This window comes from Mytilus edulis, chromosome 3 (assembly GCF_963676685.1).
Source record: "Mytilus edulis chromosome 3, xbMytEdul2.2, whole genome shotgun sequence".
NCBI classification, from domain to species: Eukaryota; Metazoa; Mollusca; class Bivalvia; order Mytilida; family Mytilidae; genus Mytilus; species Mytilus edulis.
The window spans coordinates 78,584,992-78,609,310 of record NC_092346.1 but is presented as its reverse complement, the minus strand read 5'-3'; the positions used below and the strand labels follow the sequence as shown (position 1 = coordinate 78,609,310).

At 33.0% G+C, this 24,319-nt stretch overlaps 2 protein-coding genes across 2 annotated transcripts in view; both read right to left on the bottom strand.

Annotated features, from left to right (window-relative positions):
- LOC139517536 (arylacetamide deacetylase-like) overlaps positions 1–24,319 on the bottom strand; it is a 572,982-nt gene that overhangs the window by 240,334 nt on the left and 308,329 nt on the right. The window lies entirely within an intron of this gene.
- On the bottom strand, positions 1,299–23,272 carry LOC139517522 (DNA-directed RNA polymerase II subunit RPB1-like). The gene is made up of 22 exons (XM_071308690.1): positions 23,008–23,272; positions 21,086–21,355; positions 19,712–19,870; positions 18,652–19,098; positions 17,914–18,134; positions 17,283–17,415; positions 16,633–16,757; positions 15,336–15,546; positions 14,808–15,017; positions 13,181–13,429; positions 12,519–12,737; positions 11,509–11,731; positions 10,831–11,041; positions 10,322–10,572; positions 9,532–9,737; positions 9,038–9,262; positions 7,575–7,922; positions 7,175–7,279; positions 6,661–6,843; positions 5,592–5,795; positions 5,040–5,226; positions 1,299–4,765 (listed from the first exon to the last, which is right to left on the bottom strand). Exons 1-22 carry the CDS (start codon positions 23,086–23,088, stop codon positions 3,402–3,404), a joined length of 5,832 nt encoding a protein of 1,943 aa, XP_071164791.1. The 5' UTR covers positions 23,089–23,272; the 3' UTR covers positions 1,299–3,401.

Genomic DNA, 24,319 nt, shown 5'->3' with positions numbered 1-24,319 from the left:
CTTTATATATGTTATGTATTATCATAAAATACAACTTACATTTCAATATTAAGAATGAACACGAATGCGGCCACTTTCATTTAAGACGGAAACCGTCCAAAATTTAACTGAAATGCTAAAGTTGTGAAGATTTCAGTACATTAGCATGACTAAATGATGCTAGTACCCGATATATGTGCATTGTATTGTCAAAAACCGCCCATATTTATGTAGCAGAATCATTTTACTTTTAAATGAATAACTAAAAGTTTACATTTTAACAGTTTTTTTAAAACTGCTATATTTTGAGGCCAAAAAGGGGGCTTACTGAACCTACTCCTTCCTGAACGGTTTATGTCATAACCCTAAAAGTCAATCACAATCTTCCTTTTGAGTGTGGAACCTTTTGGTGTAATTTCATAGATCTATTTTATTGTATGAAAACCAGATAGTCCTTTTTGTTTTGCCACAAATTCCTTCAACAGTTGGGACCAAAATCAATTTTGTGATACAATTTCACAGAGATCCATACTTATTCATAGGTTTTGTTGTGTAATAAGTTAAATTCTCGTGTTGGGACCGTTATTCCTCAACAGTTACGACAAAAATCCTGATAATCAATCCAGACCTTCCATTTGATGCATAGAACCTTGTAGTATAATTTCATCGAGATCCAACAACTTCCAATGATATCATACCATTACTTGACATCCAACATTTTTAGTTTTTATTTAAATAATTTTGTAATTGGTGTATTTGATTATGCAATATTTATTTATAAATTGAGATATACATGGATTTTTTCCATCAAGCTATTCAAATCTTTGCATAGTGACCGAAAGCCAAAAGAGGTATATGGTATTTTTGAGTGTAGTAAGCAATCATAAACAAATATACCAGAATACCGAATTTCAGTTTACTTTCAATGGTCAACTTAGTACTGTGTTTGTCCATGAGGAATTAATTACACTGGTTTTTCTTAATTGACTTTTTTTTAACATACTTCTACATACCATTCTAATTCTTTCATGGAATAATATTGAAAATGGGAGAGTTGAGAGCTTAAAACTGGATTAACAATGACTGCAAGACAGATCCTGTCCCTATATCTGTCCCCCCCCCCCCCCCACTAACTACTCTTAGTAGTCAATGTAGAACTTGAAACAGTATTGTTGAAAACTTATGATAATGTTAACCTCTGGTTATTATGAGTTTCATCACTAGTTAAATAGTTTGCTGTCTCTTTAATGTGTACCACAGATAATCTGTTCATAAAAAAAAAAAAAAATCTGTGAAAATGGCTAATTAAAGATCTTCAGTTTCCTTTTATCTATCCTTTATTCATCATTAATCTGCTCTTCATACATACATGTCAATATAAATAATGTCTCTATCATTTCAAACCTAAAGCAATACCGCCATTTACAAAGCCATAACGAAAGTACCACAAAAGCAGACATTCAATCCTTTAGAAAAATTACTTTTAACATCTTTATTTTTGGGTTTCCGATGTCTGAATAAAACAGCAAGTGTTTCAATTATATTTGGAATCCAAATTATGCCATCTCAATATTTTTTTTTTAATTCCAAAACAGAATCCATTTTCAATATATCAAAAGCTTCATTTTTTTTTTAATTAACTGTCTCAATTACTGCCTTGTGTGATTGGAACTTAATGAAAAAAAATAACAACCTCTCTCAACAAAAATTATTTCACATTCAAAATTTACATCATTAGAAAATGATAATTAAAATCTGATCACAATAAGCTGAATATATAAAGATACATACATATGTAACTTATCAAGTGATCAAATACAATATTTACAAGAGATATAGCAAACACTATTGAAATAATTGTTCACAAAAAAGAAATCACCAATTTCCTGTTCTACAGTCATTCTGAAACAACTGTTTGAATAAAAAAGACTCAAGTTTCTTTATATATGTATAAAATAAGAAGATGTGGTATGATTAACAATGGCCCAACTATCCATTTGCATTCAAATGAAGTGGATGTAAGGAATTATGGGAAACTGTACCAAGTTATTTTCCTTCAAATGACTTGTCATTATTACAAGATGAAACAAAATTCTGTAACAGAATAAACTTTTTTAAATTATTAGTTCTGCCAATTTTTGACATGTTACATTTACAGAATGAAGTAACCTTGAAATCAAATTTTGAATTAGACAGAAACAACATATAAATTCTGACAACATTAACAAAAATACATATATATTACATGTCAAAAACATTTTTGTATGTACATATTGTAACATAAAACTGAACATCATGAACATTCTTTTATCAATATGATAACTGTTTTGCTAATGAAAAATAGTTCAGTATAGGCAATCATTCATCTTATCTTTTATAATGGATTTTTAGCTGATATATAGAAGCTAAAGAAAAACTAATGAGAAGCATGAAACTTAAAATTGAAGTAATGTAATTATTCCTAAATCACAAAGGAAAATAATACAGTCACAAATTATAGACATCAGCTTCTTAAAAAATTTACAAAAGCGCAAATGAGGAAAAAATCATAGTTACTTTGTTTCATATTTGACATCATATATAGATATGATTTCTCTTTTTTTTTTTAACAGTATAGTAGTCCAGGAGAATGAATTTATTTACAATGAATGATAATTATTTACATTTTTTGCATGAAATATATACAGTGAATATTAACATGTTTTTTTTACACAACACAAAGCACTAAAGCATGCTTGGAAATGGTGGTGGAGCATTCAAGTGCATACACCAGAGATGATTGATTAATTATTTGGTGTTTAACACCAGTTTAAAATGACAACATATGCTTCCAATACCAATAACCGTACATATCTTGAATATATATACAAGCACAATAACCTGCATGTTATGAATTAAACACTAAAAATGATGAACATTTATTTTTTTACAACTTTTTCTCATTTCAAACATTAAAACAATGAACTTCAAAACTTTAAACACAAATAAGATGCACATTAGATATATATGTATATATGTCATAATATGGTGGTGAACACTAAGATTTTTCATTTTTTTTGGGGGGGGGGGGGGGGTATTTTTTTTGTTTTTGTTTATCAATTTGCAAAAATACTCAACATATCAAATTGAAAAAATAAGTTATTGCTTTTTCCAACATTAGTCAACCTGAAAACATTATCAGATAAATGAACTAAAATGATATCAATATTTATACAAAAATTAAAACAATTTCTGTAATTCCACAATGTTGAAAAGCAAAATTAGAAAAATGTCTTTCTAGAAAAACTATATACATTTTTCCAAAATTTTTTCATACAAAAATTATATTTATAGTCAACACTAGAATTTATGCCGTATGAGGATGTATATCCAAACCCACATTTCTATATTTAGTTTTTAATAATTGTACATTTACAGTTCACTTATTCCATATCACTATCATCATCGTCAGCAGCCGAGTATGCTGGACTTGTTGGTGAATACTTTGGTGTTCCAGGAGTGTACGTAGGACTTGTTGGTGAATACTGTGGACTAGTTGGAGAGTACGTCGGACTTCCAGGTGTATACTTTGGACTAGATGGTGAATAAGTTGGACTCTGTGGACTGTATTTAGGACTTGATGGTGAATAAGATGGCGAAGCAGGACTGTACTTCGGTGAGCTTGGACTGTACTGTGGTGAACTTGGACTGTACTCTGGTGATGTAGGACTGTAGTTTGGTGAACTTGGTGAATACGTTGGTGATGTAGGTGTGTACTTTGGACTGCTTGGAGAATATGATGGACTTGCTGGTGAATACTTTGGTGATGATGGAGAGTACTGTGGTGAACTTGGTGAATATGACGGACTCGTCGGAGAATAACTTGGACTTGTAGGACTGTACTTTGGACTGCTAGGTGAATAACTCGGACTGCTTGGACTGTAATTTGGACTACTTGGACTGTAGCTTGGGCTTGTCGGACTGTAAGATGGGCTTGTTGGGCTGTAGCTTGGACTCGTCGGAGAATATGATGGCGAAGTTGGCGAGTAGCTCGGACTTGTTGGTGAGTAACTTGGTGAAGTTGGGCTGTAACTTGGTGACGTTGGACTGTAACTTGGACTTGTTGGCGAGTAAGACGGTGATGTCGGTGAATATGAAGGACTGGTTGGACTGTATGATGGAGAAGTTGGTGAGTACGATGGACTGGTTGGACTGTAAGATGGTGATGTTGGACTGTAGCTTGGACTTGTTGGTGAGTATGACGGTGAAGTTGGTGAGTACGATGGACTTGTTGGACTGTATGATGGCGACGTCGGAGAATAAGATGGTGATGTTGGTGAATAAGACGGAGAAGTCGGACTGTATGAAGGACTTGTAGGCGAATATGATGGGCTTGTTGGACTGTAATTTGGAGAAGTTGGTGAATATCCAGGACTTGTTGGAGAATATGATGGACTTGTTGGTGAGTATCCTGGACTTTGTGGTGTCACTGCCGGTGATGATGGTACATATGAAGGAGAGGCTGGAGAATAACTAGGAGAGAGTGCTCCAGCTGGACTTGGTATGTATGGACTGGCTGGGGAACCAGGAGAACCAGGTTGTGGAGACCAGGCTGGACTGTATCCTGGACTGTAACCACTCTCACTAGCAGCAGATGGTGAGAATCCGGCAGCTCCTGGAGTCATTCCACTTCCAACACCTGGTGACCATGCACCATAGCCAGGAGTAGCTCCAGTCTGCCAGGGTGTCATCTGTGGTGACATGCTGGCTCCAGGACTTCCAGGTGCTCCAAAGAACAAACCAGTACCTGTAAGAAGACGATGTGTTTTAGATATTGTTTTTTGAAGTTTAAATAGTACATTACATTCCTACTCATTACTCATCATCAATCAGTTCTAATTTTTAAAAAGAAAATAAAAAGTACTTGTTAGTATATAATTCCAAGTTTGCCCAAGTTTTCTTGTCTTTTAAAAACCCAACATTGGCCAACAACATGTAATTATTTATATAGTGAGTTAATAATACATATATAATTTTAACAATGTATCTATTATGTGTGCTTTTAGAAACATAATACTCACTTCCACCCATTATTCCAACACCAACATTTGTAGGGATCTCCATTCCAAGTTTACATTTCTCTGCATCCAACAACAGATCAAATGCACCTGTGCCAATCTTAGCCAACTGTCCAACCATAATGGCTTCTGATACACCCATCATAGGATCTACTTCTGCATGGGCTGCAGCTTCAATCAAAATATCAACCTAAAAATAAATTTAACATCAGAGATTAGTAATAAAATAATGTAGTAAAAAATTATGAAAGGGAGATAATTCAAACTATTTGACATAAAATGCTGTTAATAGCATTAAATTGAATTAAGAGATCAAAAGTTAGGCGTGTTTGCCTCAAGACCAATGTAAAAAGTATCCTTTGCTATTTTTACATATTTTGTGAGTAACAGGTAAGAAAGAACATCAAGAAATTCTATTCAACAGTCAGTATGTCACAATCCATTATTCATATTTGTACAAGCATTATATCTTCAGGAATATGGTCATAAACCATATAAATGTCCACCAAAAACACATATTTGACTTGAGTAAAATAGACATGTAATGATACTTACTGTTTCTTCAAAAGAACATCTGGCTAGGGCACCAGTTTCCTGTCTGTTAATGCCGTGACGAGTAATAGCCATCAAATGACCTTTAGCTGTCATCACGTCACACAACAAAGCCAAATGTCTATAGTTTACATAAGAACCATCAAAAGAAATTACATGGGTCATTTCTTTCTCAATTGACTTTCGCACAGCTTCAATGCCTAGTGTCTGTAAAGAAAAACAATTTTCAAGTAAAGTTACGCAAATTCTTTGGACCAACTTTCTTCATTACAATCAACTTCATACAAGATTGGTTTTATGTTGCAAACCCCAAATGGTTCTCTTTCTTTTTATTGCTCTTACAGAAAAAATACACAACATTAAAATAATTAGCAACAGTTGCAGCTTTCTTTCACACATTAGTTTATGCGAGATTGTGAATAATTTTATCTAGATCACTTACAGAACAATTTAGAACAGAAAGGTAGGTTAAAACCATTCAAATATGCAACCCTGCTACATTCTTAATGTGCCTGTGCAAAAGTCAGGAGCCTATGGTTCAGTGGTTGTTGTTGGTTCATGCACGTCATATTTTTTTTCTCAGATTATATTTTTGAGTTTTCTCATTGTTGAAGGCTGTATGTTTGCCTATAATTGCTGATGTCCATTTCATCTGAGCTTCCATTGATAGTTGTCTCATTGGCAATCATACCACATCATCTTATTTCTATATAAATCCAGTATTCTGATACTGTAATGTTTACACTGTAAGTGTGTACATATACATATGGCTCTGATCCTGTCCATAACATTATAGCATGGTATTAGTTTTCTGTTTTGCTTTTACCAATCATATTGTGTTGTAAAATGATGCCCTTTATGGGTTCTTGGTTAGATTAATAAAATTCTTATCTTATCTTATCTATGGAGAAGTAGTAAGTTGTTATACTGATCCAGAACTCAAACTTGATCTGTAACATCTTATGCTATAACTTTATATCAATTATGTAATTTATTCCTTCAGGCATTACAAAAGAAAGTGCATGTTGTGTAGCTTACACTTCATTTATTATTTCTTTTATTCAAAGCTTACCTGGAAAACCTCAACAATATCGTTAGTTGTAGTTCTGATAGGATCTACATTACGCTGACTCAGAACTCTCATCAGAGCAGTACCATCAGTTTCCAAGATCCATTCTGCCACTCCTTTAAACTCTCCTGCATCAGTGATGAAAATTCTCTTCTTGTCATCAGTTGTTGGTAAATGCATGTATACCTGTCAAAATGTAGTGTGCTATGTGAAAGAATTATATATAAATAGCTTTTTATTTTATGGAATACTTCAATTAGATTTTAAAAATCTAATTTTACAATGAACAGTCAGATTATGAATGAAATAAGTTTTTACCATTTAATTAAAAAAAAAATTAATTTGAAATTCACATGGGTGAAACAAATAATAAAATACCATTAAAGATCATTAAATAGGCCCTGCAAAATTGTACACAACTTTATCCCAGGTGTCTTTTTCTTTTTTTTTTTCTCACAATTATACTAATACTGTTTTAATAAGTTTGTGAATAATTTGTTCCTCCATTGTATATTACCTTTCCGATAGCCTCTAATCCCTGTAGGGACATATCTGACAATAGATTTGACTCTATACATCTTAGGAACACATCATCCTCCATTTTATCAACAATCTCTTCTTCCTACAAAATTAAAATATATATGAACCTAAGGTTTAACAAGAAACTTTCGTTACAAATAAAACTTGCTAGTTATTTTCCATTTTCAAATCTGCCTATACACATTCATATTTTCATTCTTTATCTAATAGAAAAAGTATCTTCCTGTACATTTTGCTTCTTACTTTATTGGTAAAACAGTTCTAACATCCCCAAATAATTACTATGTACACAAATATGTAGGTAATGACAGCAATGAAAATCTGCCCAATTTTCTGTTATATTTTATAACAAATTTGAGTTACTTAATTAGACTTACAGAAACTTCTTTGTCTCCTCCAGAATTCATAATCCTGATCCTAAGCACTAACTTCTCTGCATTGTCATCATTGAAGATACAATTAAGATCATCACCAAATCCGGCCGTGATCTTTTCTGAAATATGTTCCATACTTAATTTTTTGTCAGTCATTCTCTTTCTGTTCAGTTCAATCCTGAGCAACCAGGGTGAGATCCTTGAGACATCAAAGTCAGGCATTTCATAGTAAACATTCACCCATTCTTGATCTTCAGCGATTACTGTGTTCTGTGGATCTGGATCATAATATATGGCTGTGTTGGCTGTCACTTTTCTAAGTGTTGTATGTTCTAATTTACATAATACATCCTAAAAGATTAGAAAATGCAATGAACACTCAATATATAGGAGAGACATTTATTCCATGCAAACTATTCATAATGTATATTTTCTGAGGAACATACATCCTGAAAACTCAATTCGACCACAGATGTGTAAAATTAAGGTCAGTTATATGAAAATGTTAGACAGCATAAATTGCTAAAATTTATTTACAGATTATTGTTTACATTGATTTGAAATTTTCTATTGTAGACACCTTTGCTGTATCCTCCTTTAGATTTTTCAAAATTGTTAGAAGTTAATTCAAAAAGTATTAAACATGCAAATAACACCTCATTTATTTTGCATTCAAGTAATACAACTTATCTGTTTTATAGATTTTCAGAGTAACCATATCAATATCAGGTAATAAAACAAGTTCTGGAAAATGTCTCAACATTTCAATTGTATCCCTCTGAACAAGGAAGTGAAACACTGTCCAGTCCTATAACAATTTCAATTGTATCCCTCTGAACCAGGAAGTGAAACACTGTCCTGTCCTAAAAGTATTTCAATTGTATCCCTCTGAACCAGGAAGTGAAACACTGTCCTGTCCTATAAGTATTTCAATTGTATCCCTCTGAACCAGGAAGTGAAATACTGTCCTGTCCTATAACAATTTCAATTGTATCCCTCTGAACCAGGAAGTGAAACACTGTCCTGTCCTATAAGTATTTCAATTGTATCCCTCTGAACCAGGAAGTGAAATACTGTCCTGTCCTATAAGTATTTCAATTGTATCCCTCTGAACCAGGAAGTGAAACACTGTCCTGTCCTATAAGTATTTCAATTGTATCCCTCTGAACCAGGAAGTGAAACACTGTCCTGTCCTATAAGTATTTCAATTGTATCCCTCTGAACCAGGAAGTGAAACACTGTCCTGTCCTATAAGTATTTCAATTGTATCCCTCTGAACCAGGAAGTGAAACACTGTCCTGTCCTATAAGTATTTCAATTGTATCCCTCTGAACCAGGAAGTGAAACACTGTCCTGTCCTATAAGTATTTCAAATATATCAAGGAGGTCATTCAACTTTTTATCCCAAATGTCCTTTTTGGCACTTTACAGTCAAACCTTTATATTGTAAGAGAACGGATACTGACCTTAGCTTTCTCAGCATCTCTGGCCGCCTGACCAGTAAGATATACCGTCAATGATGGAGTTTTAGGTTTCTTTGATATATTGATGATCTCCTTTAAACGAGGTACACCAAGAGTTACGTTTTTAGCTGAAACACCAGCGTGATGGAAAGTGTTCAATGTCATCTGTGTAGCTGGTTCTCCCAAAGATTGAGCACCTAAAGCTCCAACCATTTCACCTGGATGTACCTGAATAAAAAGTAGGAAAACTGATGATACATCACTCAATGTTAGTCTCAATTCATACATTATACAATCTAGTGATCTCTCATTTCAAAAATGCATTTAAAGTTATTTATTCCCACTTTACATAATATTGTGTACTTTTATTGTAATTTTCTATTTACTTAACTAGTTAGAACATAAAGAATACAAAATTATGCTATGGAATCTTCAGAATTCTTATCTAACTGCTTAAAACAAAACATGTTTTTTTCTGCACATAAGTTAACACTTACATGAGACTGTTGAAACCTTGTTTCAATTTCACCAAGCAACCACTCAAAAGCTTCAGCACTGAGTCTGAATTCTTCTGTCACTCTTTTGGCACACAGTGTTGATCTTACAAGACATTTCATCAGAATTGTAGCATTAGCATTAGCTTGTACACTGAGTTTATCTTCTCCTGGTACTGATACCAATCTTTTACACAGTTCAGCAACACCTAAAGTAAATTTTTAAATATAAAACTAATGTCATTGGGTAAGAGTCAAATAAATAAGTATCTAAATTGTAGTTAAAATAATGTATGTTTTAAACACGCTCTATCAACATACTTTGCAAATCTCATTTTTTAAAACACAAAAAATAAGCCAAAATTTAATGCACAATTTTCAGATGTTCAGTTTGAAGGAGGTGTTAAAGGGTTATTGTCATGCAAAGTTTCTGCCTTTTCATTTCACATGTGTTTTAGAATTGACATTTTATTTTTTCATTTCTCATGTTTTGTTTGATGTGCCTGCTTCATGATTGATCTTAATAATAGCTCCCAGTACTTTTTTCCTTTATATTTATGATTTTATTTCTTGTGCTTTGTTTCCCCTGATTTTTATTTTCCATGCAATGTTTTTGCAATTTTTATTTCACAGGTTTTTGTGTCCATACCCTCTCTTTACCACCTACATTAAAGATAATTCATTTATATGCTATGTACCATGTTTCCATTTTTTATAAATTTGATCTACACTTTACAGCATTTCAATTAGAATACTTTCAGCACTACATAACATTGATTCTAAATTAGATTACCTTCTACAATTTTAGCTGGATGAAGGTCTGTAGGTTTATGTGTATTAATCCTGAAGATCTTTTGTGCATTCCATATTAGTCTGTGTAGATTGCATGGTAATACCACTTTGCTGTCTCCTCTAGGGAAGATTGAACGAACTGTTTCCCTGTCCTCTTTTAACTGATCCCACTCATTTTCTAACAAGGCTAGGGCCTGAGCATCTCCAAGAAGATCTTTAATAGTCTCTTCACTCATGGACTTCCTCAGGATCCTATACAATTACAAAATGCAGATATCCATGTTATACTTGATATATTGATTAATAATACTTATTATATTCAGATTCACTCAGCCCTTTACTCTCTGCGTTTTTACATCAATGTCCAGCAATTCACTGCCATCTGGTATTCAATTTTTGCTTCATTATTAGACAGCATTTAGTTTTAGAGACTGCCCTATATGTGTCCGAGGCCTAAATGTAGTTGCAATTAACAATATTTTGTTTACTATGACTAGAGAAAGCACCTACCTTTCATCATTAGGATCCAGCTTGAACCTTTTCTCAAAGATGCGCTCAGGTGGTTTAACAGTAGGAATATCTTGAAACTCCACATGACAGGCATCAAGTCCATCCTCACCATATGTTAACTGTACCAACTGTTCAATTTGGTTACGTACAGTTCCATCATATTTTACCATCACACTCTCCATAGCTTTGATCAATCGTCTTTGAATGTAGCCTAAAATGCAAATTGAACATAAATTATAAATATGAAAACCTTTTTCAGAGAAAATATTTTAACTGTTCCAACAATCACCTCTAAAATTAATCCTTAAAAGTGCTTGAAATAAAACTATTTAACAGTTTGATACCTGTAGCCAGTCCATTCTATTGATTTTTCCCTTTGATTAGAGACTTTGTTTTGAATTTTCCTGAAGAGTTCAGTATTTTTGTTCTTTTACTTTTTTTGGGTGGGCTTTTATCAGTAAAACCTTTAACATCATAATTCAAATCTTTCTTTAGGCAACCTTTACATTTTTTCTTGCAATGTCCTTTCAGAGAAAAATATTAGAGTGGTTAACATTTTGAAATCAGTACACATCATTAAGATTTCATCATCATGAAGGACATCATATATTCAACTGATATATTTCTTTTGCCTTACACTTTTTTTTAATCTAAGATATAAATTTTTATTAATCCTACCAGTTTCTGCAGTTTTTACAGCAGTATCAATGAGACCTTCACGTCCTCCCATGGCGTGAAAGTAAAATTCTGATGGTGTCAGTCCAGCAAGGTAGGAGTTTTCTACGAATCCTCTAGATTCTGGACCATAATCGTCTTTGATGAAATGTGGCAAGGTTCTGTAACGGAAACCAAAAGGAATTCGCTTTCCTTCAACGTTCTGTTGTCCCACACAGGCAATAACCTACAACACACATTTTATATATCCTTATTCATTAAATCAAAGTTTAGGTTTTTACCCATATTTTTTTAATGCTACATAAACTTCATAGCTATTTGAAAGCAAAATAAAAAATCATAGGGCAAGATTTTCATTAAGTTGTTGGTGAGTGCTGTCAATATATGGAATTTTATGATGCACCTTTTTGACAATGAAAAAGACAACCAAAAAGTCTTTAAATCTTTTATACTAACTTTTACTGTATTGATTGAGCTGTGTTATCTCTTTTTCCCTGTTTTTTTTTTTACTAAATGGAAAATTAAGGGAAGTTTCCTGAGATGAAAACAGTATCATTTCACATCAATCAAATAAATTTCATTTAGTTGAAATTTGCACAAAGATAATGATGGTTTCTAAGTAGATAGCTCATACATATTTATTAACTAAGTTTCAATCATAATATGTATTTAAATTAATAAATAAACTTTTTTTTAACAGAAGAGTTTGCATGAATTAACAATGTGTAAAAATAGTGTTGATTTATTAAGTGGGTGGAGCTAATAATGCTATAACCTTGTGTTGCTTTAATTTCATACTAATTGAAAACATGTGACGAGATAAATCCAGTCAATCAAAGATCATCATTAGCATAAAATGAACACCTACTGTAAATATTGCCTTTTAAGAGCTATTACACAATAAAATTGAGAAAGGAAATAGGGAATGTGTCAAAGCGACAACAACCCGACCATAGAGCAGACAACAGCTGAAGGCCACCAATGGGTCTTCACTGATCAGAGGTTTTAATTACCTGAGATATATTAATCTTGGAACCTTTAGATCCAGCCACTACCATAGATTTGAAGTTGTTGAAATCTGACAAAGACTGTTGAGCTTTACTACCAGTCTTGTCTCTGGCTCCGTTCAGGATTCTGTTCACCTGATTCTCAAAAGTCTGACGCAGAGTATTACCTGGAGAAGGCTCTAAGTCATCATTGTGGGCCTTTTCAATAACCTCTATCACATCAAACTACAATGTCAAAAAATCAAATGAAGATAGTTTTATCTGTGTTAGGTTATAAATATCATAGGAAGCCTCACCACTATCAAGTGGTCCTTTGCAATTATAGGTGGAAGTTGTTCATTCTTAAAAAGTTATGTAGAATTTAAGGTATTGTGTTTATCTTATATTTCAAACGATTCTGTGCAATAAAACTTAACAAAATATATATCCAAGAGTTCTTAAGACATGTCCTGCTGACTGTCAACATTTCTGACCCTATCAATAATTCTATATTAATCTTTAGCCAAATTTCGACTGTCGTTCTCAATCTTAACCCATATATAAACAATACAACAAATTGGTTTATTACTTACTTTTATCTTGTCCTCGATAGACCTTAACTACCGATCACTTTTGATACATAACTATGATTATTCTTTAAATATTTGAAGCGTTAATGCCATATTTACCTTAGCTTTTCTGATAGTCTCCTGAATATCAACGTAAGTTTGAGGATCAGCAATGGTGTCACCAATACCAATACTATTAGCTTCGTACATCAGCCAATTGTTGACAACAGTTTGAATGTTACCATACATATAACCAGCTGTTTCATATCCCAACTCCTGAAACAGCACGTGAAGCAGAGATCCTGAAGAGGCACCCAAAGTCTTTTTACATAGAATACCACTGATCAAAACACCATCCTCTATCAATACCTATAAATACAAGCATATATTATAGTTTGGTAACATTCTGTAACAGCAATTGTTAGTTCAAATACATCATTGTTTATTCATTATTTCCAGATATATCCAAATTACTTGCATTTTACCCTTGTGGTCAAATTTAAGCTATTGTGGTTTTGTGAGTTCATTGGTAAAACAGAAAGCACAAAACTTATAACAAAGCAATCATTCAGTCCAAGCTAGGTAAAAATTTTGCAAGTACAAGCAGTTTTTTGAAGATTTCAATTGTGCTGTTTCATTTGTAAATCTAATCTGTCATATCTGTAGATTGTGATTTACTGATGATTCTGATTATATCTTAACTATAACTTTCTTTAGCGGATGTTTTTGCTTTTTATCTATCATTATTTCAGGAAAATATAAAAAATAATAACAAAAAACCAGATGCTCTGCAGTGCGCAGCTTTATATGACAGCAAAGGTTGAACCCTGAACAGTTGGGGCAAGTATGGACAAAACATTGAAGCTTGATACAGCTCTGAATTTGGATTGTGATCAAATTTTTGACATTATATGGATTTCTTACACAAAACAAATGTCAAGTTCTTACAAATCAATAAAAGATTTCTTCTGCAAACTTTTCAAAAATTTGAAAAAAAACAACATTGAAAACTACTACCTTTACCCTTTTTTTCAATTAGTTCATTACCTGACATTTCTTTATACATAATTAACAAGTAGTATAAGGGAGGTAAATCTGAACATACCCAACATTGCATGTTTTAAAATGTTTATGAATTACCTCCCTTACACTGATTTTAAATCGTCTTGCTTGTCCATTGACCAGAAAAACCTAATTTCCCTCTTTTTTGCCCCTAATTCCAAAATATTTTGAGCCATAACCCCCAAAGTCAATACTAACTATCCCTTGATGGTATGGAAAATCGTGGTATAATTTCAGAGAGATTCATATACTTAAACACAAGTAATTGTTTGAAAACTACAAAAATGCTTATTTTGAGCCCCCTTTTTTGCCCCTAATTCTAAACTGTTGAGACCATAACCCCCAAAATCAATGCTAACTATCCCTCTATGGTATGGAAACTTGAGGTGTAATTTCAGAGAGATTCCTACACTTACACACAAGTTATTGTTTGAAAACTAAAAAAATGCTTATTTTGGGCCCCCGTTTTGGCCCCTAATTACAAAACTATTGGGACCATAACCCAAAAAATCAATATTAACTATTCCTTCATGGTATGGAAACTTGGGGATATAATTTCAGAGAGATTCATACACTTAAACACAAGTTATTGTTTGATAACTACAAAAATGCTTATTTTGGGCCCCCTTTTTTGTTATTCATTTATCCTATCTGATATCTAATGAATATCATCCTATATTTTTACCTTAGTATCACCAGGTGAAATCCATTTATATGGACCTCTGTCCTCATCATCATTGTGAGTACTGTGGGTTCTTATACAATTCACACGACCTGGAATGACTAAGGTTAACAACTGTTTCCCGGTCCAATAGGGTCTGGGTTTCAGTATAGCTGGCTGTGGCATGTGACCATCCCAGCTTGGTAAAAACATCAAAAGGTTCATCATTTGTCCCTAAAATCACAAAGCATAAGACTTTTCCTTGAACCATTGGTAAATGTGTGTCACAACAATGTTATAAATTTCCATTTTACATATTCTATTTTTAGTGATTTTAATGAACTTTCACTCAATACAAATCTGGTTTTAGTCCATTTACCTTTGCAAAAGGAATTACTCTATAAAAGTTCAAAAAGTTTATTTTTATATTATCAAAGCTGTGTTAAGATCAAGCATAGATATAATAACAATATGATATCAAGTGATGAAAGATATCTATAAAGTCTTACTTACCCTGTCTAAAAATACAGATATCTATAAAGTCTTACTTACCCTGTCTAAAAATACATCCCTTTTGGTCATTTTTCTGACAGCAGTCAATGTGTCCTGTACAATACCCATTACTGGTCTGTTAGACTGTGGTGTTATGATCATCTTGGATACAAGGGCCAAGTTTGAAATCTCAGCTTTCGTCTCTAAAGACTGGGGAAGATGCAAGTTCATTTCATCTCCATCAAAATCAGCATTGTATGGTGTGGTTACACTGCAACAAAATATACAAATAAAACTTTAGTTTTATGCTTTATAAAAAAAAATATGAAATGTATACATTTTGGAAACAGAATAGGACAATTTCAAGAACTGTTATTAAAGATGAGACAGGTCGAAGGGCACTTTTATTTAATAAGTTGATTTTCTAAGAACAGTAGAGTGAATAATCATTAAAGGAAATGATCGTTTAAAATTCCAGCATGGAAATTATATTAAAATGAAAAGTTACGTCCAACCTCTACATCTTCCTACATTTACTTCTAAAACAGCACTCAAAACTTATTGTGTATGGAAAAACCAGCACTTTGCCAATGAGTAATTTAAACATCCAGAAAATGTTCTAAAATTTTACTCGATCATGCATATAAAAAAGCTGTAGAATAAGTAATTTTCAGCATATCCTTTTCAGCTCTTCACAACTTCCACAGAAAGTGTGTTGCAAAAATATTTTCCCATGTTAATATCTTTACACTTCTTCAAGTTCTTGTCTTTAGCTGTTGCTGTTTCCACAGCAAAATAGAACAAGAATGTATCCATTGTACACGGATGCCCCACTCACACTATCATTTTCCATGTTCGGTGGACCGAGAAATTAGGGTCAAAACTTTAATTTGGAATTAAAATTAGAAAGACGATATCATAAGTAACATGTGTACTAAGTTTCAAGTTGATGTGACTTCAACTTCATCAAAAACTATCTTGACCAAAAACTTTAACCTGAACTTCGCACTATCATTTTCTATGTTCAGTGGACCGTGAAATTGGGGTGAAAACTTTAATTTGTAATTGAAATTAAAAAGATGATATCATAGGTAACATGTGTACTAAGTTTCAAGTTGATGTGACTTCAACTTCATCAAAAACTACCTTGACCAAAAACTTTAACCTAAAGCGGGACGAATGGATGAACGGAAGGAAGAACGAACGAACAGACAGACGGAGCCACAGACCAGAAAACATAATGCCCCTCTACTATCGTAGGTGGGGCATAAAAATATACTAACAGATTGTATTATACAGCAAATAGACTATATACACTAGAGATTGTACATCGTGATAGACCGTAAACAAATAATACCTGAGATTCATTCTGAATGTAGACCATGGTAAAACTTTGACTCTGTGACACATCATACTCATCTTATGTAGTGTTGGCTGACGATTGAACACAATAAAATCATTATCCTGCATGTGCCTTTCCACCTGAAATTAAAAATAAAACATATCACAACTGGCTCAATAAGTTAAATATTCCATTGAAAGGGCTGTTCCAAAATTAAATGCACTGGGGGCATGGGATAAACTTTTTTTAAGATTTCCGCCACCCATTAGGCATTAAGTAATAATTATTATTTTACTTATAATGCAACCACCCATATTTAATTTAAAGTGCTTCCCATCCCCACACCCAATGAATTTTGGAACTGCCCTAAGAATTTGTGATATATACAAAAAAAGAAATGAAGAATATGTCCATGGAACACAGATGCCTGGCTGCTCTGCTTGTAAATATACAACAAATTCTGCAGTTTTTATTTACAAAGGAATATAATTCTAACAGTGAAAGTGACCCCATCCCAATAGACTGATAAGGGTGAAACTACATGCCCCCTCCACTTAGGCAGTGGCATAAAAAGTATCAAATTAAAAATATGATTGACTTCAACCCATCAATTACAGGGGATCACTGGATTGACACATTTGTTTTTTTAACCACTTTACACTCACCTTGTATCCTATCTGAAGATGGAGATCACTGGATTTGGGATGAAATCTTAAATCTATTCTCTCTCCATTATCCCGTACAATATACTTGGCACCAGGATACTGATTGGATCCTCTCTGCACTAAATCATGCATTCTGAAAAAAATATATTCAACTGTGCTATCAATGTATCAATGCTGTCTTATAAACTTCTTATCTTTATGTTTTAAAAATACAAGTCTTTCAACTGTAGCTGAAAAGCTCAGAATATTTTTTTCTTATATTTTCAAAGCAAATCCCAAGTTTTATTTAAGAATTAAATGCTTATTTTTGTATTTGTATTGGGGATTTATAAAAGCTTTGATATAAACACGTTTCAGTACAAGTGGAATAAAAACAATCACGTCTTTCTGGTTTTTTCTATATTTTATTTGAAAGTTTTCATAGAGAGCATGCATAGTCATAGACGTTGCATTGAATACTAAAATCAAGTATAAATTTTGGAATGGATCAGCAAATCAAAATTATGGAACCGTATGAAACTGCTATGAAATACATTTAATAACTGTTGCCTCATCTCTACACCTAGATTTATTTTTACCTTAGAAATTTCAGTCTACTGCAAGTAGTATCAGACTAGAAAACATCACTCACTTGTCTATATTAAAGGGCGTGACTAACTCAGGAAACGTCATGTTCTGTGCTATAGATCTGGGTACTCCTACTTGATCAATTCTCAAGTTTGGATCTGGAGTAATGACAGTACGAGCTGAGAAGTCCACACGTTTACCCATCAAGTTTCCTCTTACTCTTCCTTCTTTACCCTTCAGTCTCTGTTTCACTGACTTTAAAGGTCTTCCTGATTTCTGTGTGGCCTGTTAAACAAATATAATATTTTAAATGCAAACTATACATGAGATTACCATACGATACATCAAACCAGTAAATAGTAAGCTTAATTGCTTATTACCAGAAGAATTTTTTCACAAAGAATAATTTCAAGTCCATATTTACAAATGTTTTCAATGTCTGGGACAGTAATTTAGTAAACATGGTAAAAATATATTTTAAACACATTCACAAATTAATCTTTATTATTAATAAACCTTTGGAAAATTGAAAAAGTTTGCTAATGGAACCAACCTTTAAACAGTATATTTGTAAAAGAGATTCTAAAAGAATAAAGTACTAGAAGTGTCAATATTCTATCAAAAGTCAATCAACTGAATTGAAGTTCATCCATACAAAAATGAACCAAAAATTTTCAAGCAAAAAATAGAATGACACTTTATGCCCATGCCAATTGGTGGTGGAACAACAAAAGATTAAAGCAAAGGAAATGTATCAAGTCTGTACATTATAAAGTTAGCAATATTTCTATTAGTTTCCTACCTTTGGCAAACCAGGGAGTTCATTATCTGTAAATGTTGCCACATGATACTGTAACATTTTAGTGTCCTCAGAAATGATGTGTGCAGCTGCACCATTTTGTTCATTTCTGCGTAGCTGATTATTAGCTTTGATAATGTCAGCCAACTTATGAGTTAAATCATCCTGATTTCTAGCCGAGCCAAACATGACAACAGCTGGTCTGACACAGAGTGGTGGAACTGGCTGTACAGTAATAACCATCCAGTCAGGTCTGGCAAACTTTGGATCCATTCCAAGTACAATACATTCCTCATCGGAGATGCGCTTCAAAATTTCATGAACTCGTTCTGCAGTCAATACAATCTTTTTCTCCTGTGTTTCTTCATTTGTATTCTTCCATTCCGCAGATAAATCTAACCCTTGTCTTCTTATTTTAGGTTGAAATCTTCCACACCCACCATGTTGATGCTGAAAGTGTACACAAAAATTAATCATTCGTTATTATTTCAATACTTTGTATTCAAACACTTAATGATATCTTGTTAACAATTTCATAGGCCTTTCAAGACAATCTATTGTTACTTTTTGACAAACTAATGATTTGTATCTACAAGTTGTTTTCTGATCTGTTAAGGTAAAAGGTAATGTAGATCCTTTATTTACATTTCAGTCTATTAATTTTCAACTGTGAACTTGACCTACATGAAATGGCCTTCAAACAAGCATGGACTGTTCACACATTATGCCCAAAGGCACTTTATTCACCAAATTCATTTTAGTAAGATCTGATTTATGGCCCAAGATGTTGTCTGGAAACAAAATCCCCCCCCCCCCCTCCTGAATTACTATCTATTCATGTGGAACTGTAACTTAAAAATGAGAATTTTTGTTCTTTTTAAGGAGCACTTATTTGAAAAAAAATAGTGTAGAAAACTGATTATTTAATATAATTTTTGTCAGAAGGGGACTAATAAGTTACTTGCTTACCATGCCTTCCAACCTGACCATTGTGTAACCTTTTACTGTGTCTATCCCAAATATATTTGTTTTTGTAAAACAAGACTAGAGAACAACATATTACCTTTTTCTCTTCATCCATAAGATCTTCACCAAGTTTACCATCCATTTCATCTCCACCTTCACAGATCTTCTTAGTTTTACAGAGATCATAAACATGTGCAAATCTTTTTCTTGGAAATCCTTTGGATTTTGCTATAACATCTTTTACCTTTGGATGATTCTGAAAAATAAATAAACATACTTATAGGCTGTTGCAAACTTGTTGTTCAATGTTTTTTTTCTTCTCAGCAACCTTACAGTTTAATGGCATTTTAAGAAATTAAACAAGAAAATATTGTGAAACAGATAACAAGCACAATATTGGCAGAATTTTCTACTTGTCAATCTTGAGTACTGTACATGTCTCTGATGCGACTTCAATAATTAATTAGAAATGTTTTTGAATGTCTGGTCAAACATTCTTATTATCACAAAGTAATGATGCAGAATGATATACTAAAGAGATCAGGACGTTAAGGTTTTAACCCTTTCAACACTACACAAAAAAATAGAAAAATGGCTGCTGCTGCATTTTTTTTTAGTACATTCATTAGAACAGTATTTTCCTTTTCAGACTGCTGTATCTTTTTTATTATATGAGATACAGAGAAAGTTATTGCATGAAAAATGCTCAGGAGAGCATGAACTGTAATGTTAGGCAATTATTTTACTGAAATTTTATCAGGTTACCTGCGTTTTCAGGTAATTAACAGATAAAAGGTGTAATTTATTACATTTGTGTTGAATTTTGAATAAAAACTACTTTTAGTCTTCATTTATTTTGTTGTTTTATCTGCCATATTGTAAAGAAGACACCAGTTGCCCGATTCCGTAGCGTATTGTACCATACATAACGTTTTATGTAATCGTGGCACAAATAAATAGCTCCGTCCTAAAAGATTTCAGTCAACCTCCGTTTTCCCCCCTTTTTTCTGCGTCTCGTAATGACCGATCAAATCATATTTCCCACACGAATTTTATGTAATAAACACATTGAGATAACAAGAAACCTTTTAACTAATCCTCGTTGTAAGTTTCGCCAAGGAAATGCTGAAATTTTTCCATATTTACAGCTTCGTTTCCGATTTCCGCCATTTGCATTTGTCAAAATATTTGTTTTTACTTTCCTTCTATTTTCCTTCTACTGCATGATTTTACTATAAAAATTGTCGGGATTTCAAGCGCAAATGAGACCTTGCATATCCTAGATTCAAACGAGGAAAAATAAGAGAGAACCCGAATGAAAACCGAATGGTTTAAGAGTCCTTATGAAAAATCCTTTTTCATCGGGGCATATGCCGCGAATAGCAGTGGCGAACGGCGTACGTCATCGCGGCATATGCCGTGTATAGCGTTGAAAGGGTTAATATAATCATCTGTAAAGTTGTTAACTTACAACATCAACCAACAGCTTTGAACAGTAGAAACACACACATCTGATCATTTTAATGGTTTTTGTCAGAAAGCCAACATGGAACACTGGTTTGGCTAACTCTATGTGTCCAAAATGTCCAGGGCATTCCTGCATGATCCCGGCACATGTCTGACATCTGGAAGTTCTATCTACTGTTCCTTGTCTGGGATCCATCAATCCACCAAGCTTTGGTCTACCACCCTCCATTGTTTCAGAGTATTTAATGCCTCCTTCTGTAACAGACATCCTCCTCTGAAAAATGAAATAAAAATTTTAATGTTTTCATGCAGCTTTCAAAGTTTCATAATTATTTTTCCACTTTAAAAAGTTGACCATGCTGTTCTTGTTTGACCTTACCCATATGTTGATGTTTTCATGCGGACAATTTTGAACTACAATGTAATCCCAACATTGCATTTAATTTGGTCGTTATCATGTGACATTTGTTTGTAACATGAACTCGGACACAGTGAAATAGACTTTCTTGGAATTAAAGTATAGAATCCAACCTAAAACTAAGCTTGTTGCTTGTGGATTCAGAACTTAATTTCTGTCAGACATCATGTCTGCAGTTTTTGTTTTCAGGTTCTATTATATATGTACTAGAAAAGAAATTTAGAAAAGTGATTATGAGTTCTAACAATGTATTACAATATAGAAGAATTCATTTGACAGTGCTATTTCTTTTTTTGTTTATACATGTACAATGTAAAATTTACGACATAAAATTTTCAGATTGTAAAGGGAAATTTTCTTTATTTGATGGCAAGGTTCATATAAGTGATAGATTCTGGTTCTCACATCTACAAAATATCAAATCACACTTGTAAGCAGGAGCTGATTTAGGTTTACAGTGCAGTCCGGTGTATCTGCGCACCTAAGAATTAACTTCATTCAACTGATAAAACCAATAATTGGGTAATAATGTGTGAACACATTCATAACGTACTTTTATTTCCTAAAATTATCTGTTCATATGGTTTTATCCTAAAAATTTTGTGCAATGTGTGTCCAAAACTAGGGAAACCCCTGTTCTGAGAGTTCCTCCAATGTCAAGTGATTTCGTGCATGCCTTCCAAAAATAGCTTATTTGGAATGATTTAGGAAAGCTTTTCTGCTACGAAATATAGCTGAATTTGAACTGAGCATACTGCCAAGGATGCAGAGCTTAAATTATTTCAATCTGATATAAATTTGACTTAAATAGAACAATTCTTATCTGATGATGAAATTTTTTAACGGAGATTTGCAAAAAATGGTAAATCAAGGGATTGCAGTAATTATTCGACTCTTGAACTTATCAATTTTATTCTTTTTTATCCCTTCGGAATGCTTAAACAATAACAAGAACATTTTGATTAGTGTAACTGTGTTGATATGACGAAATCAGCTAATGTGCGGTATCACCGGACACGCGAGAACACTGTGGACTCCACTGTTAGTCTATGGTAGGGCAGTGCAGATATTAACTTTTTTGCAACACATCACATGTTACAAGCTTGTTTCTCTTTGCAAACAGAATTTAGGTAAATCAGTATTGAAAAATCTGTGCAATTCTGAATTCTGAGAGAAACTTGTATAATAATTTGATAGTGGTAAAACTTCTGGAAATTTGTGTAATGATAGCAGAATACAGGATGGAAGAGGAAAACGGGTATTGAAATTTTAATCTCTAATGATGGACAAAGTAATAAAAAATAGACATATAAAAAATCTATCCTCAGAGAACATGCCTCCCCCTTCGGTCAAAAAAAGTTTTTGATAAAAAGACAAATATATTAAAAAATTCATATTCTTTGTTTTAATAATTATAACATATATAGATGACATAGATATATTTATATTCTATCAGAACTGTGGGGCGACTAAATAATGAAATATAAGAAAGTGTTGATTTATCGTACGATTTCATCTGGTCCTAAAATTCCAAACTGTACTCTCTTCACGTCCCGAAGAGGTGCGTTGGAATCGCCAGTGTAAGCCATGGCTCTTGTCTGTTAGTCCTCAAGTTATTGTGGTCCTAAAAGTAATTTCTTTGCCTCATTCAGCTTGTTTACATTTCACAATATTTATGCAATATGGCCGCCCTTCGGAGAGCGTAGTAAATTTTCCTGTGGAAAGTGTCGAGTATTTATACATTTCATCGATTACTACGGGTTGAACATTGTCATTCCAAGGACTCGTGCTCAGCCAGACGTTTTTTAAAACCCGTATTTGTATTTAGCTTTCAAGCAGTAAAAGACTTCTTCAGAGGTACGCAAAAGGAATAGTTTGTTTGAATAATGTATATTATTTATTTTTATTTCATTTTCTGGAAAACTGAATTGAGGCCTTAAAATCACAAAAAGATTATAGAGATTAACTCAGAATAGACAGAGAAGTTAATTTATCAGGAAATACAGGGTAACTGATAAACCCTTCTGCAACCCCTTGTTTCTATTTCTTTACAAAATATCTAGCTCCGGGAATGGACGGAACACTCCCACTTAAAATATATTTTTAAGTAAATCCTTTTGGAGAGGACAGGATTTTTTCCCTTCCCCTTTTTACGAGATCGTTTTTTTTCTTTGACTACTTTAGGTAGATAGGGGTACACATTAAAATCCATATAAAAAAATGTTTGGCAGTGGCTATTTTGCCGGCTACGGCAAAATAGCGATTTATATAGAGTTTTGCTATTTTGCCGGTCTTTATTAAGAATTTGATAATGAATGAAGACTACGTGAAACATATTTTTTAAGGAAACTATTTTTTGCAAAAATGGTATATGTGACTAGATGTCAATAACCTTTTTTGAAAAAATACCACGGACGGAGAACATATTAATCTATTAGTTCAGTAATTTTCGATTATAACTATAATTCCCACGATTTCAAAATTGAGTAGGTGTTTTTTTATTGTTACGGACTGCTTAATTATCACTTTCATTCGATAGCTAAAAATGATTTATAAGGTACATATAAAAATGAAATTTTATACAGCGTCATCTCCGTTGTCATCAATGTTTCTAACTGCAACCAGACGAGTATTTACATTTTGACATATGTCATTTGCCTGACATGAGCATAAATCTGTACATGATAGATTTTGTTCGAAGCAAATGCAACCCTTTGAAAACACAGATGTTCCTGTAAGATTTGAAATATTCAAATTTGAAATATAAGTTTATTATTAATTAATTGTTTAACTAACGTATTCATTTATTTTTGTAAGAAT